Consider the following 15,070-nt stretch of genomic DNA (forward strand, 5'->3'; position numbering starts at 1 on the left):
TTCATGTTAATAATCTCCATCATCCTGGTTTTGATCCTGTATACAGATGGATACACTAAGGCCTTCAAAAATTTAACTATTAAAAATCGACTCTTAGGTGGATTGGCCCTTTAGAGGATTTGTGCATTGAATCGATTTATTTACCTAGTCCTAAAGGGAACCCTACTGAGATTAAAAGTTAAATGCAATTCAGGAGTATTATTACCTCTAAAGTCCTGGTCGCTGATTTTATCCTTCACATTGAGAGCGAGGTAGATGGGCAGGGGATTCTGACCCTGATTTAGTGCCTGCTGCTGATCTGTGAGCTTATGGCAGTCCTCCTGTTTTGAAGAAGGACAATAGCTGAGGACAGTCAGATGACACAAAGAGCCTCCCACCTCACCTAAGCCTGGGCTCTGACAAAGAAGAGCATACCAGACTCTGACTAGGATGTTCCCCACCAGTTTAATTCAGAGAGATGCTGTGATCCCTATCTCTGACCCTCCTCTGCCTCAGCACTGCAGCACACAAATAGTCCTTGTGATATGAATACTTTAAGTTCATATGCTGAAAAAAGTATGATATTTCAGCCGTAGGTAGAAAATATTGTTATTCATGTTATTTATTCCTGAAAAAAAAATCTAGAAATATTTGAAAAGCATTCTTGGCATGGACTATTTCATTCAGAAGGAGTAACCTCTGTCCTTACAGCCCAGAAAACCCTCTTTTCCTCAGACCTCTGACAGAGCCAAAGCTCAGTCAGAGTTAATGTTCAGCATGGCTTGACCCTTACTGCTTCTGTTGTGGAACATTTCACATGATTAGAGAGGGTAGAAAAAGCAGGATGGTTTGGGAGCAGTGCCAAGGCTTGAGAAGGAGCTGACCTCAGCTCCTCCTGAAAGGGACCCTTTCAAGAGCTGCAGGTGTTCTCCCCTTGCTGGAACAGCCCTTGGAGGGATGACTGTGCCATCAAGGCCACCGGTCTTCCCTCAGCTGATACCAATCCAGGAGTCAGGGCTGTGGCACTGCAGGGACACTAACTGTCCTTGCTGAACCCACAGCCCTACAAGGTCTGTCCCACTGTGCTGTGTGGTTGAAATTTGGATATGTTGGGGTTATTCATAATATGGTGGGAGTAGTTTTCGAATTATAAACAGGAAGGAAATATTCATGAATACTAACTAAAACAGTATTTTGCCTCTTGGTGGAAATGGTTACAAGGTGAAGCAATACCACTTATGACTCAGATACTTTCTTTAATTTTCATTTGCAATTTTTCTTTGCCTTGTCACACCACATAGTGCTTTTTAACAAGGACAGCAGGATTTTCATTTAAATATTTACATGTGAATTCACTTTAAAGTTGTTCATTTTCCATTATTTATCTTTATTGTTATCCTATATGTTTCAGGTGTGATATTAAGGTTATGTAATACAGTCAGCAAACACAAAGAATGATGCTGTCAAGGCACATAATTTTGCATTTACCTGAAAACCAACCAACCAATCAACTTTCCCCTCCTTTTCTGTAAGGGTGGTCAGACACTGGCATGCATTGCCCAAAGGTGTTTTGGAGTCTCCACCTACACAGACATTCAAAATTTGACTGGACAAAGTCCTTAGCAATTTGCTCTATAGCTGACTCTGCTCAAGCAGAGGCGTTGGAACAGATGACCCCAAGAGGTCCATTCCAACCTCAGACACACCATGATTTACAGTCTGCCCTCACTGATGTATTCTCTAAGTATGCAAATCTGAAGAGAAAAGCACTTCTCTTGTACCTTTTCATGAAACATGGTTTCAATGATGAGTCCCCATAGGTCTGTGAAACTTATCTGATGTCCTTCCTGTTTCCGCTGGCACAACTCTTTCAAGTAGTATTTCAGACGATCCGGGGCAAAACAAGTAAAGAACTTATTTTTAAGCACATGTCTTCGGACATCATTGAGTGTTTCCTTAAGGTCCTTTTGGGACCAGTCAGGATCCTCATACAAGTTTGCCATGGTCCTAAAAAAAAAAAAAAAAAAAAAAAAAGAAACAGAAGGAAAAGTGTGAATTCTGAAGCTGAGCTTTGGAAAGTTGTGAAGGGTTTTGTAAAATGACTTGATTTACATCACAAAGCACACGTGTGTGTGGTACCATCCACATCTTTAATCAGGACTGCTTTAATTCCAGATGCTAGCAAATACCCAATGAAGGAAATGAGGAAAAAAATCACAGCAGTAAAATGAAAGCCCTTTCTTGATACTGGCCAAAAATATTATGAACAATGACGGCTTCTGATTTTGCAGAAAACCACTAGATATTTAACAAGGCTCCAACTAATGCCTCACCACTCTGACTCTTTGGATCACTTCTCGACAACATGTATAGAAAACTCCTATGAAAACTTTGCAAAAGTTGGCCTTACCATGTTGTGCCAGATAAACCAGTGATGTATGAGACACAGTCCAAGACATTCAGTTCCTGCACACTCAGAAGGTGAGCGTACATGGCTGTCAGAGCTCTTGTTCCACCACCCGTTGTCATGATTGCCACCAAAGGTACCTGTTCAATCCCAAAACACATGCATTTAATGAGGTGGTGGGGTAAAGGAGATATATGCCAGTGCTTAGAAAAGAGAGTATTACAACACTGATAAAGTAATAAGGATGCTGCATGCCACTGGTCGGCAGGGACAAGGAAGGCTTGAATTTATAATGGGGCATAGGTGGAGCATAGATGCCCAGAGAGATTGTGGGGTCTCCATCATTGGAGACCTTCAAAAGATGCCTGCACGTGCTGCTGGGCAATCTGCTCTGGGTGTCCCTGCTTGAGTAGAGGGGTTGGACCAGATGGCCTCCAGAGGTCCCCACCACCCTAAACCACTCCGTGATTGTCTTGTGCAACAGGACATGAAATCCATGACCTCAGACATCAAAATTTCAGTGCTCTGTTGTAAAACCAATAGCACAGGAAAGAGGAGCCATATTCACCCTTCCTACCATGTATGCACACAAAATACTAGGTATACAATTGAATTGTAAATACTGTTTTTCCTGTGATGATACAGAAATCCAAGGTCTGGTAGTCTTAGGGGAAGTTTAACCTTTAAATATGAATTAGCTCAATTAACAGTAAAGACAGACACCACGCACTGGAGTGAGTTCACAAATCAGGAGACTCTGGGTTCTGCGGGGAAGTATGTGTGCCTCTGCATCTGAGGGGAAGGAAATGTCAGTTTGGTGCTGGCATTTAAAAGCAATGTCTTGTGTGTGAAAGGTCCAGCTGTGAAAAAAATTGCTGAGCTCAGTTTGGGGCAAAACAAGGAAAACTTGCCATCTCTGCATGCGAGTTCAGGCTTTGCAATGCAGTCTTGGTGCTATCACTAAAAAAGAGAAAGAGAAGCCTGATTTTTCCCTGCCTTAGGCACTCTTCTATCACTCCCATTTATCAAGTGTATGCTCTAGCTACAGCAGATGTTAAAGTTAGACAAGCAGCATGCTCTGCTCACACAACAGGAACCTAGATGCCAGATGCCAGCACAAAATGCATAACAATACAAAGCCCAGTTTGAATTGTGAGGAGAACTGCTGAATCAATGGGTTAGGTCTGGCAGAGATGATTGTGAATCCTAAAAGGTTTGGCTTCAGTCCTGAAAGCACCTAGCCCACCTTTGCATCATTCTGTGGACTGCTATTCAATACAAAGATGGATCCTGTAGGAACAAGGCTACATGTTTTTTTGTTTTTGTTATTTTTTTAATTGATATTGCCAACGAGTACTCATTTATCCTCTAGAATAACAAAGCCAGCTATAGCTTGCATAAGAAACTTCCCGATCTCCTGGAAACAGTGAAAATTGAACAGAAATGTTACATTTTGACACCCAGCTGTGGAGAAGTCATCTACCTCATCATCCTGCAAGTCCTCCTCCAACTGAAGAATGTCCTTCAGAGCTGCTGCAACAACCTTCTTCCTTTTGCAAATGAAATCCTGTTCCTGAGAACACAGGTCAAAGCCCAGGCGTATGTCTAAGTCTTCCTGGCTGGAACACAGCATCAGGTACCACATATAATGCTTATAGTCTAATTCAGTAATTGAATTGTTTCTACTTCAGAACTACATATGCTTCACCATCACATCTATACAATGCAGAATAGGAAAGGATGAAATGTTTGAGTTCGTTCCTAGAGAATGACAGTAAATCTTCCCTTGGATTGAGGAGGCTTCCCCACCCCTCCTTACCGAAGATGCCTGAAATTAGATACAGCTGCCAACTAATAAAATTGCTCAATTTCAGACGTGAAGCCAAAAGCCTGAAGAGGGCAGTATTTTAAAGGTGGCTTTCAAACGATTTTCAAAGTTGTGCAAACGTCCACTGATGCCTGTGAGGCAAGGACTGAAGCCACGGACTTTCAAGTTCATTTTTTGTGGGGGTGTTTAAAGTCACTTATGAGTATTTATAAGTACTGCAGTAAGAGTTTGGAAGCTGCTATGAAAATCTTTCATAGGTGGGGTAAGGGAGAGACCTTTAAATGACAACTGTAAACAGTATGTCTGTCTCATAGAATATACACTGAAAACAGCATGATAGAAGATGCACCTGAATTTGCAAGAGAAAAGAAGCTTCTAGAAAACATAACACATTCATCCTCTGAAGTTTACTAAGGCTTTAAACATACATAATGCATTTTCTTTGTTTAAAAATAAGCAATCATTTGATTGAGTTAATTTGCATTTATCTCTTTGAATAGATGCTCAAAATATACATGGTTACATTTATTGTGTCATTTTTTGTCATATCCTAGGGTCAACCAGGTACTCTGGCTTTGGTCTTCTAGTTCCCTGGTCTCTGCTTGGGGAACAGAAGTGATTTCTTTCTATTAGTTTTGAAATGATGCTTTTCTTGCAAATCAGCATTTGGAAATAATTTCTACAGGTTTCAGTGAGTGCCTACAGTGGGCCTTAGTGAATAACTTGGATTACAGTAAGATATCAATGGAAGATTTGTGTTCTTGATAAAACCTTTCCTTCATTTGTGTAGTCCCATTACATGAAATTACATGGCCTGAAAATCTCTGTATTGTGTACTAGGTCTGTTTCATTACGTAGTCTGAAATGAAAACAAGCCAGCATTCAAGGCACAGGCGGCAGTAACAAAAGGATTGCAATTTGACTGACAACTTTCCAAATGCAAAGGGACACGGCTTAGTTGTGGACTTGGTAGTATTATGTGATGATTGGACTTGACGATCTCACAGGTCTTTTCTGACCTAAATGATTCTACGAATCTATAAAGACAAATAAGATATCTTACCATTTTTTCAGCTTAAAGTGGAAATCAAATTTTCTGTGCTGAAAATGAGAAAGGTAAAATAATGAATATTGATATTTTGTTTAAAACAGGCTGATTTCCCTGATCAGAATGAGACACAGTTATTTTAGGTCATCGTTACATCTACAAAGCTCTGAACTTCAGTAAGCTTAACTACACAAATAAGAGAAGAGCTGCAGCAGTACACCTCCCTGAAAGGCTCCACCATTAAACACTGGCCTAGAAACTGCAGTGTTTCACAAAACAATGTGAGATACCAGGAGAAGCCCGAGAGGCTGCGCATCCCCAAAGCGTGGCTGAGCAGGCTGTTTGGTCTGCCTCCTGGGGGGCTAAGCCTCACACCCCGGTCCCAGTGGCACCCAGTGACCTCAGCCTGGGTAAGAACATGAACCATACAAGGAGGGTGAACAGCAGCTCAGGCATTTTTCTTCTTCCTTATCTCCTGGATTTTGTATTTCATTTTGCTACAAACAATTTACTTCATTGTGCATCACACTATACACAAGGGTGGTTAGAAAACAACTGATTCTGTATCAGAGAGGTGGTCTTCAGTTTCTTTACCTATGGAACTAGCAACAATTTTTGGAAGTTTGTGAAGGAGCCCCAAGGACCAGCAGACATACCTCACCGACTACTTCCTGCTTGGAGGGGAGAGACTTCAGAGGGAGAGTCAGGGGGATGCTTCTTCTGCTCCTCCTTGCTCCACATGACACACAAGCACACTGAAAAGGAGCACGAAGGTCCTTTTGGTTAAGACAGAAATATTCTTCTCTTGCTGCCTACATACACATAAAGTTCAGTTTACAGCACTGTCTGTGTTGACTACCACATTCAGAGGTAACATACACAGCTGGGAAGCCTCCTCTTCTTTGTGAGTGTGACATCCAGTGAGGGCTGCTTGTATTTGGCATAGTGGAAGAAAGTGGGATCTGGCATAGGGGAGCAGGAGCCACAACCCAGTGAAACTCTCTGGGTTTCTTCAAACGATCCTCTCACTGTAAACATTAGCTCATTCTCTAAAACAATGAGATAAAACACACACAAAAGTTACCTTTAATTGCAAAAAAAAAAAAAAAAAAAAAAAAAAAAAAAAAAAGAGAGAAAGGGAAAAAGGAAGGAAAATGTAGATTCGAACAATCCCCTTCTACTCTTCCTAAATACTTAGAAAGCTGACATCTGAAAGCTATCCAAGACCCAAACACTACAGGTGGTTTTATCTTTATAAGGGGCCAAACAAAAAGCTGGACATGAGTGTGATGTGAATGGCAGCAAGTTTTAGACTGCTGAACTTCTATTGCAGCTGCATTCTGACACAATAAACATAGTGAGGTACCTTCCTCTGTAAACCATCCTCATCCCAGGCCAAGTAAGGAGCAACAAAAGATCTCAGTCCCCTAAAACAAGATCATGTTCTGCAGTAGATGGCCCTATTTATCTGAAGAGATCAGCTAATCCTGTCGGAGTGTGTTATGCATGCTCTGAGATTGCCTACCAGATCCAGACCCTCAGGGGAGGTGGGTAGAGGAACTTCTAGATTCTGGATCTTGACCAGGGTCAGGCGTGAGCCAGCTGCTGAGCGGCTAACCCCTGCAAAAAATGAGGTGTTTCTGTGCACGTGCAGAAGTTGAACTGTCAGAGATTCTGAGGAAAGTTAAGGTCATGGACTATCGCGACCAAGGAAATAAGCTTCTTCAGGGATTAGCAGTACTACAGAACAGATTTTCAGGATCTCAGCTTGGGGCCTAGATGCCCTCTGTACAGGCATCTGGTGTCTGGCACAAGGCTCCCTGTGCAGTCAGAACCATGAACCTACATCTGCTGCAGCACTGGCAGCGTTCCCTACTGCAAAGATTTTGCAGATCGCTTTAGATGTGGTCAGTTAAAGCTTTAGCATTTAGATGATGCAATTACTAGGCACTGTTAGAGAGGGTAAAATCACTAATATTCAGTTAAAGAATTAGCAAGCTTACCTGCAAAATGCTTCTTTTTTATCCTGCTCTCCAATTCAACTTCCAAGCAGGCTAGTTCACGACACTGCAACAAACATGACCAGGACAGAGAAACAGATTACTCATCCAGCCATCTCACTACCAGGGCTGGCAAGTGTTGGAGGGGTCATTTGTTGAATGCATGCACTAAACCTGCTGGAGGCTTATTCCAGACACAGTGAAAGAGAGATTTAACTTCACTGTTACATGGGAAAATGTTGCTACGCTCAGCACACTGTAATTTTCTGTGGTTGCAGAAAAAAAAAAGAGAGGAAATGATAGTAATATGAAGACTCCTCCAAGGGAAAATAAAGCTCCTAAGGGAAGGAGTGTCACTGAAGAATGACAACTTACAATGTTTCTTGCACTACCATCATAGTCAGCTAAGGTAAGGAATGGCAAGAGAACAAAACAAGCAATATTTTTTTTACCACTATTGCCCCATTTGTGGTGATGGTTTCAGGAGGATCCCGGCTAGAAAACAAAAACAAATAGTATGTATATTATAAATGGTAAATCAGGATATTGTTTTAAACAGGACATACATGTATTTTTCGCTCTTGAACACTTTATTTTTACTTGCTTCTTTCTATGGTTTTAGAAGTACTCTCACATTTTCTCTACAGGCCACATAGCTAACCTACAAGAAATTATTCAATTGCAATAAAGCACTTGGAAAGTGCCTGTAACAGCCTTAATAACACGTGTCCCAGATTAGGTAGCAATAATATCCTCATTCATAAGCTGCCCAGAGAATCTGTAGACTCCAGTAAATCTATAGACTTAGTTGACTGAAAGCCAACTTTGAACTATGTAAATACCACTTTCAAAAGAAAGTTACAGAATTAAATATCATGAAATCATTCTCTACACCATGGCATTTTCCTTTCTTACAGCATCTTGATGATACACACAATGAGTTTGGAAAAAGGAAAGCTCTGTCTTTTGAGATGATACTGGGTATACACAACATTATCTACATTGATGCACCCCTCTCTGAGCTGCTGCTCCCATAATAATGGGGTTCTACTCACATGCTTTCCAACAGAAACTCAACTTCTAGCTCCTCCCTCCTCTGAAAATGAAAGAAAAAAAAGAAAGAAACAGTCTCAGTTAGTACGAGTTAGTATGTGCAGAGGTTTGCAAAGTGGCCTTCAGTTTTGCAAGCACAGTTTCCTTTATTCTTTAATAAGTAACAACATTCTGTTTCTTGCTTGCTATTGTCAGCATTAGAGAACAGAGGCAGCTTTTTCTTCCCCAAGGAAAAGATCTCAGCTGCACTAGCAGAACAAAGGATGTTTACAAGTCTCCCTGCTAAACCTTCATTTTTCACACTTTGTCTGCCAGCTACCACACACTGAGCACGACATGCTAAGACTTAGTTAGTGTTTAGAAAAATATTGTGGAAACAGGCCTGGTTTTGCTGTCTTTGGATTGTTTTTCTTTTTATAATCTTTGTGATGATTAGATAAACTCTGTTGTTTTCTGTCAGTTTAGTCAAAGTGCAAAGCTTCCCTAAAACTGCATCTGTTCTGGGGCATTTGGCCAGAATATATGCCAGTGTACAATTTCCCAGATTTTAAGTAATTTTGTTATTCTACTTGGAATCTGTTCCTGGTTTTAAGAGACAGAAAAGACAGCACATTTCTAGTATGTCTAGATGTCACATTTTTTCCCCTCTGGTTAACTTCTGACTTAGTTCTTACCTCTGGATTTAGTGGGAATGCCATAAATACAGTTTTTCCAAGGGAGATTTTAGCTACATCAAAAAGAATAATTGCTTGGTCATCATCATGAATGATGTCGTCATCAGAAACAGTAATTTCCAGAATATTCTGGGGAAAAAAAAAAAAAAGCTATAATTCCTTAGAACATCCTCCAGAAGCATGACATTCTGCAGCTATTCCAGGTTCAGCATCTGCTTTAGAGTGAGGAAATAGAAAAGATGACCAACTGTCACAAGGAATAATAAGATAAAGACCACAATCTCCTTTATAAATAGCAGCTTCTAGTCTCATCAATTAAGCTGAAATGAGATTTATCTTGGGTCATCATTTCTGCTTGGAAGTAACTCTCACCAAAACTGTAATCTTTTAGGAAGTAATACGAACAGCCTGAAACCCTACTTTGCCCCATATCAACAGGAGGAGCAGTAGTCGTCACTTCATACTAATACCTTTCAAGACCACCTTTCTGTGCTCTTCCACTTTTAGCCAGCTTTGCTCATAGGTATTTGGGAGTAGTGTAATTACCAGTTAGCTTCCTGGCTTTAATATCTCTATTTCACATCCTCTCACTGAAAGAGGTGTTTTTCTGTTCTAGTGTTACGTTATGGTTTTATGCCATTGTTTCTCTGTGTTGTCACTCTGTCATTAGTCCCATCAGCTTTTGCAAGGAGGTCTGGCTGACAGTACTGATATAAAAATAATAAGTATCTGTTAGGAGGGAAGTAGATTCCAGCAAAAGCAAAAAATGTTTCACTCCAGCTTGCTACTACATGCAGATGAGACAAAGAGAGTTTATGATACCTTGACTTTTCTTTGTATCCGAAAGTAGAAAGTTTCATTCCACACAGGATTTCTGCAGTTCCTGATGGTTTTGGTTTGGAATTTGTCATCTGAAGCGGTTGGCAACCAGAGGCTCACATAGCAATCAGATTGGCTTACTGTGGAAACACAGACACAAAATATCTGAAGGCGGAAGCATGACACACGAGATGGAGGCATAGAAATGTTCTGTAGTTCAAACATGGATAAGAGATGTCCAGTACTTCCTAATATACATAAGCCAATTGAGTAAGATAGGAATCACACAGCTAGATAAAAACAATTCGTTGTTCATCGCATTATTTTAATAAGCAGAATATTTGACTAACTATGAACAGTCTCACATTTAAAAAACAAACAACAACAAGAACAACAAACCAATTCTAGACAGTGGATACAATAATATGAATAGCCAGAAATCTTATATTACCCCTTATCAACATTGTTTTGGCTCTCTGGAAGTTTGGCAGGAAAATAAATTTGCCACCTAGAAAGCTATCTGCATTTGGCCACACTGTCAACCTTTGAAAAAATGTGAATTCTTTCAAGTGTTTGCTAGATCTCAAAAGCAAAAATCTCCACACCCTGCATACCCCATCTCAGACTCAGTGGTGTGACTGATGGAGCAGAGCCCCAGACTTTGAGAGGAACTGGATATGAGTTGTCTGAATGGCAAGAGCAGACCATTGCTCATCCAGCGAGATGTTTGAGGGTACCAGCACTGAATAGGCCAGCCTGGCACTAGCAGGATGCAAAGAAATTAATGTCAGCTGAAATGGTGAAACAGCGACAGAAGTAAGTACCAGCAAAGGAACCAACTGAGGAAGCTGGGGAGACCCTATGTGCTCACATAGCAGAAACAAACTTAATGCCGGCTTTTCCTAACTTTACCTACTTTACTTTGTAAATATTTGTAGGGACTTAACGCATGCAAACATTTTGATATGCAATCCTTGTGTGCAGAGCATGAAAAAAATTAGAATATGATCTAAAAAATTGTCTTCCTGAATTCTCACTTCTGTATCTGCACTAGAATTATGAGAAATCTTAAAAGAATCAGAGTTTCAATCTGATTCAGATAATAAATGCCAGGCATACATAGCTATTAACCATTTATGATGGAAAAATTAATTATCCCTCCCACCTAGTGTATTGTCTTCTTAGGTGGGGTGGGAAGGGAGAGACCTACATTTACATACTTCAGTAGGTCATTAGGTAGCCACCAGGTTCTTTTCCTGGTGTTTGCTAATGCCTGAAAGACCTGCATAACAGTTACTACTCCACCTTTCTTCCCAGAGAAAAACAAAGAGGCAGAAAGACTTTGGAGCTTGTGGATGAAGGGAGAGAGTGTGCATTTAATATAAGGGATCAGATCCCATAGATCATGAGCCAAGCAAACACCAAAGAGATTCTTTGATCTTGGACAGGAACTTTTCCAGGAAAGGCTGACCAACTCTGTGGTGTAAACAAAGGCTTTGGTGAGAAAAGAGGAGAAGGGAAGAATTCTGGTCCCACAGCAATCACTAGAGCTACCTATTCCATAGGCAGAAAGAAAAATACTTAGCTTCTGTAAACACAGACCAAGTCTTGAGTAAGTTCCTCAAGAGAGGCCATTGCCTCCCCTCTGATAAAGTGCTGTAAATCACTCAACCCTATGAAGCTGGCAGAGACATGATGTGTGGGAGGAGAAGTACAGGCAAGTAGTTTGAGGTATTCTCTCTCAGTCTGTGACACAGTCAAAATTGCAGGAAAATGTACCATGTCCAAAGTTAAGAGTTAGCCCTAGTTTCTGTGTTCGTAATATCAGATATACTGCTTTGGGATATTTTGCGTAGATTTAAGGTATCACTTGTAACCCAGAGGCCACTAGAGGAGTGCTGGGGCATCCCTAAAGGATGATGTCTCTCTGGTGGGGAGATAGTTAGGTAACACTTTACACTGAATCTAAAGGATTTTCTTGAAAATGCCAGGTGATTTTCCTGCAAAGGACGTAAGTTGCCTTTCTGTCTTTGAACCTAATTCAATTCCACAGACAATATTTCAGCATTGCAGTTTTTTACATAGTTGAAGTGAAAGGATACTAATATTGACTTCGGCAATGATCAGTGTAGGATTCTATTTACAACATGCTGGAGGGCTGTAATTACCAATCTGTCTGATACACAGAAATAGCTCCCCTTACTGGGCTGTCTGATGGCCTGCCAAGCCATGTACTCATCCTGATACAGGTCTGATCTACAGTTTCTCAAGAGCACATAGGAAGCCTGTACAAAAGCCTAGATCTGAACATGACTTCAGGCCATCCAGACCTTCATTCATCTCATTAACACCTTATCGCTGCTGCTGTTAAGCATTCCAAAAATACAAGTCCAGCCTCCCTGAAATCATTAAAGTAGTTGAGATGCAATGTACTTCAGAAATGCTACACTGATCTGAGGCATTTTTCTCCTTTTTGTTTCTGTTCATTGCAGGGTACAGTAAGGACACATTGCAGTATTTTTGCTGTAACTGCAAAGGCCAGTTCCTTTCTCTTCTTCTTAATGAGAACTGAGATGCTCTATCTCTTTTTAAATTTGAGCTTTCAACCATACAATGTATAAAATAAGACATATGATAAAATTGAGAAAGCTGACAATGCTAAGTCTGAGCTAAGAACAAATGAACTGCCGCAACATTTATGAATCTCTTTTGTTACTGTTTCATCAGTAAATCTGTAAATTCCAGGAGCATTTCCTCCAACAAAACATTTTCATGAAGCTACTTTCTGAACTTATTTTTCCATGTAAATGTTGTTTTCATAAATATTTACTTAAAATAAGCTATTGATGATTCTTTGACAAACTATAGGAATGTGGGCTATATAAACAGGCAGTGAGATGAATTAATAACTGGCTGAACTGCCAGGCTCAAAGAATTGTGATCATCAGCACAAAGTCCATCTGGAGGCCAGTCACTAGAGGTGTACCCCAGGGGCTGATTCTGCAGCCGATACTGTTTAAAATCTTCATTAACAATGTGGATGATAGGATGGATTATGCAGATGATACACAACTGGGAGGAGTGGCTGACACACTAGATGGCTGTGCTGTCATTCAGAGGGACCTGAACAGGCTGGAGAACTGGACCAACAGGAACCTCATGAAGTTCGTCAAGGGAAAAGCCAAGTCCTTCATGTGAATGGGAACAACCTCATGCACCAGAGCAGACTGAGGGGCCAAATGGCTGGAATAAAGGTCTGCAGAGAAGGATATCAAGTTGAATATAAGCCAGCAATGCGTCCTTGTGGCAGACAACACCAAGATCATTCTGGGCTGCATTAGAAGGAGTGTTTTCAGCAGATGGAGGGAGGTGATCCTTCCTCTCTACTCTGCACTGGTAAGTCTACATCTAGAGTTCTGACTACATTTCTGATCTTCCTAAGAAATATGAACACACTGGAGTGAGCCCAGAAAAAGACTACAGAGAAGATAATGGAATTGGGGCCTCTGATGTATGTGGAGAGGCTGAGGCAGCTGGGACTCTTTAGCCTGGAACAGAAAAAGCTCAGCAGGATCTTAACTTATAAAAATACCTGATGGGGATAAGAGGAGTGAAGAAGTCAGATTCGGACTCTTCTCAGAAGTGCCCAGTGAAAGGTGAGAGACAAGGGGCATGAACTGAAATACAAGAAATCCCAATTAAACACAATGAAAAGGTTTATTTCTTTCTTTCTTTTATTGTGAGGGTCATCAAGCCATGGAATAGGTTACCCAGAGAGGTTATGGAGTCTCCATCCTTAAAGATGTTCAAAACCAATAGAACTTAGGTCTGGGTAACCTGCTCGAGCTGACTCTACTTAGGGCAGAGGGTTTGACTGGATGATGTCCAAAGGCACCTTCCTACCTCAGCTACTCTAATTCCATGTGTGATTATGTTCAGCCGGTCACAGACAAATTATGTATAATTGTTAGTAACTATTGAGTACAGATTTAACCTTGAAGGTGAGGTGAAGGAACTAGGACAGAGCACATCCTCTTCCCATGGACAAAGGGAACTGTGCCACATTAGTCTGTGCCACGGTTTATCTACGGTCCCTACTGGTGGTCAGATGCTGTTGTTTCCCACCAAATTCCTGTCATTTTCTTTGTTTTCCTTGAATTGTACAGACAATACTAACTAATCCCCATGATGTGACATTAACTGAGCTTATGTATTTCTGTAGAAGTGGCAATTCACACAAAGTCAAACTAAGCTGTTATGGAAACTTTGAGACCAACAAAAATAACAGGATAGCAGGATGGTTGATGAAGACTATGATACCCTCGTTACTCGGGAAAACTTGAAATTGATTAACAAGCTTTTTTGCTCCCCCTTATCCTTGAAAAAAACATACAAAATAGCTAAAAAAAAAAAATCTTCCAGTTTATTTATTGCTACCTATGAGCTAATAAAAGAAATTATATCTGCATTTTCTTCATGCTCTATTTTAATGTAACTTTGTACTGCTGGGCACCATTAGCAATTTCATGCCATACCAAACTCTTATGTCAGTGCACATGTTGCAAATTCATTCCCTGATGACGTAATATCACCCCATGGGCATATTGAGACATCTGAACTCATGGTCTCTTCAGATGTCACTACTGAGTGTCATTTTTATCCTCTCCCCATTTTCAACTTCTGATTCAGTTGCATTTGTGTGCTGGTGGACTATTTCTCAACTCTGTCTTCATGCTAAAAATGGGCTAAACATTCAGAACTGAACCTGGATGTTCAGAAGCACAACCAGCTGTTTGCTGCACTGTGAAAGTACAGTCCTATGATACATTCTCAAAATTAACCATCACATGCTAAAATCATTCATTTCTATGGCAAGTAAGAAAATTAGAGCACAGAAAACCAAAGCATTCAAGAATATCCAGTCTTGCAAGAACAGTAAACAACCTACAAAATCACATCTGTCCTTTTACCACAATGACAATTGCAAAAAAAAAAAAAAAAAAAAAAGATTACTCCTAGTGCATGGGCACAGACTGTTTTCCTTTGAATCTAGTTCACTGCAATTCACCTGAAAGGAGGAAGACAGCCACACACATTTCTCAATTGGCAGACATGGTCTTCAGGGACATTTTCCCTCACCAACATAGTATAATGCAAACCACGTTAAGAAGTTACTTCCAACCTTCATCTGTCTAAAAGCTGATTTGAACTGAACTCTGTCTCTACAAGTATCCAGATGCAACGCGCATCTGTAAGTGTACT

At 40.6% G+C, this 15,070-nt stretch overlaps 1 protein-coding gene across 7 annotated transcripts in view; it reads right to left on the minus strand.

Moving 5' to 3' along the window:
- LOC101793679 (cytosolic phospholipase A2 epsilon) overlaps positions 1 to 15,070 on the minus strand; it is a 34,872-nt gene that overhangs the window by 7,765 nt on the left and 12,037 nt on the right. For 5 of the 7 annotated variants that reach the window (XM_072038772.1, XM_005030437.6, XM_013109253.5 and 2 more), the window contains 12 exons: positions 9,812 to 9,948; positions 8,990 to 9,118; positions 8,318 to 8,358; positions 7,715 to 7,757; positions 7,266 to 7,329; positions 6,142 to 6,311; positions 5,919 to 6,017; positions 5,278 to 5,315; positions 3,870 to 4,005; positions 2,390 to 2,526; positions 1,761 to 1,986; positions 206 to 320 (listed from right to left, as the gene is read on the minus strand). In XM_072038772.1, coding sequence (XP_071894873.1) covers positions 206 to 320; positions 1,761 to 1,986; positions 2,390 to 2,526; positions 3,870 to 4,005; positions 5,278 to 5,315; positions 5,919 to 6,017; positions 6,142 to 6,311; positions 7,266 to 7,329; positions 7,715 to 7,757; positions 8,318 to 8,358; positions 8,990 to 9,118; positions 9,812 to 9,948 — 1,335 coding nt within the window. Of the gene's footprint in view, positions 1 to 205; positions 321 to 1,760; positions 1,987 to 2,389; positions 2,527 to 3,869; positions 4,006 to 5,277; positions 5,316 to 5,918; positions 6,018 to 6,141; positions 6,312 to 7,265; positions 7,330 to 7,714; positions 7,758 to 8,317; positions 8,359 to 8,989; positions 9,119 to 9,811; positions 9,949 to 13,400; positions 13,486 to 15,070 lie in introns of all 7 variants that reach the window. The other 2 variants (XM_072038773.1, XM_072038774.1) reach the window with 1 other exon arrangement.

The sequence above is a fragment of the Anas platyrhynchos genome, chromosome 5 (assembly GCF_047663525.1).
Source record: "Anas platyrhynchos isolate ZD024472 breed Pekin duck chromosome 5, IASCAAS_PekinDuck_T2T, whole genome shotgun sequence".
NCBI lineage: Eukaryota > Metazoa > Chordata > Aves > Anseriformes > Anatidae > Anas > Anas platyrhynchos.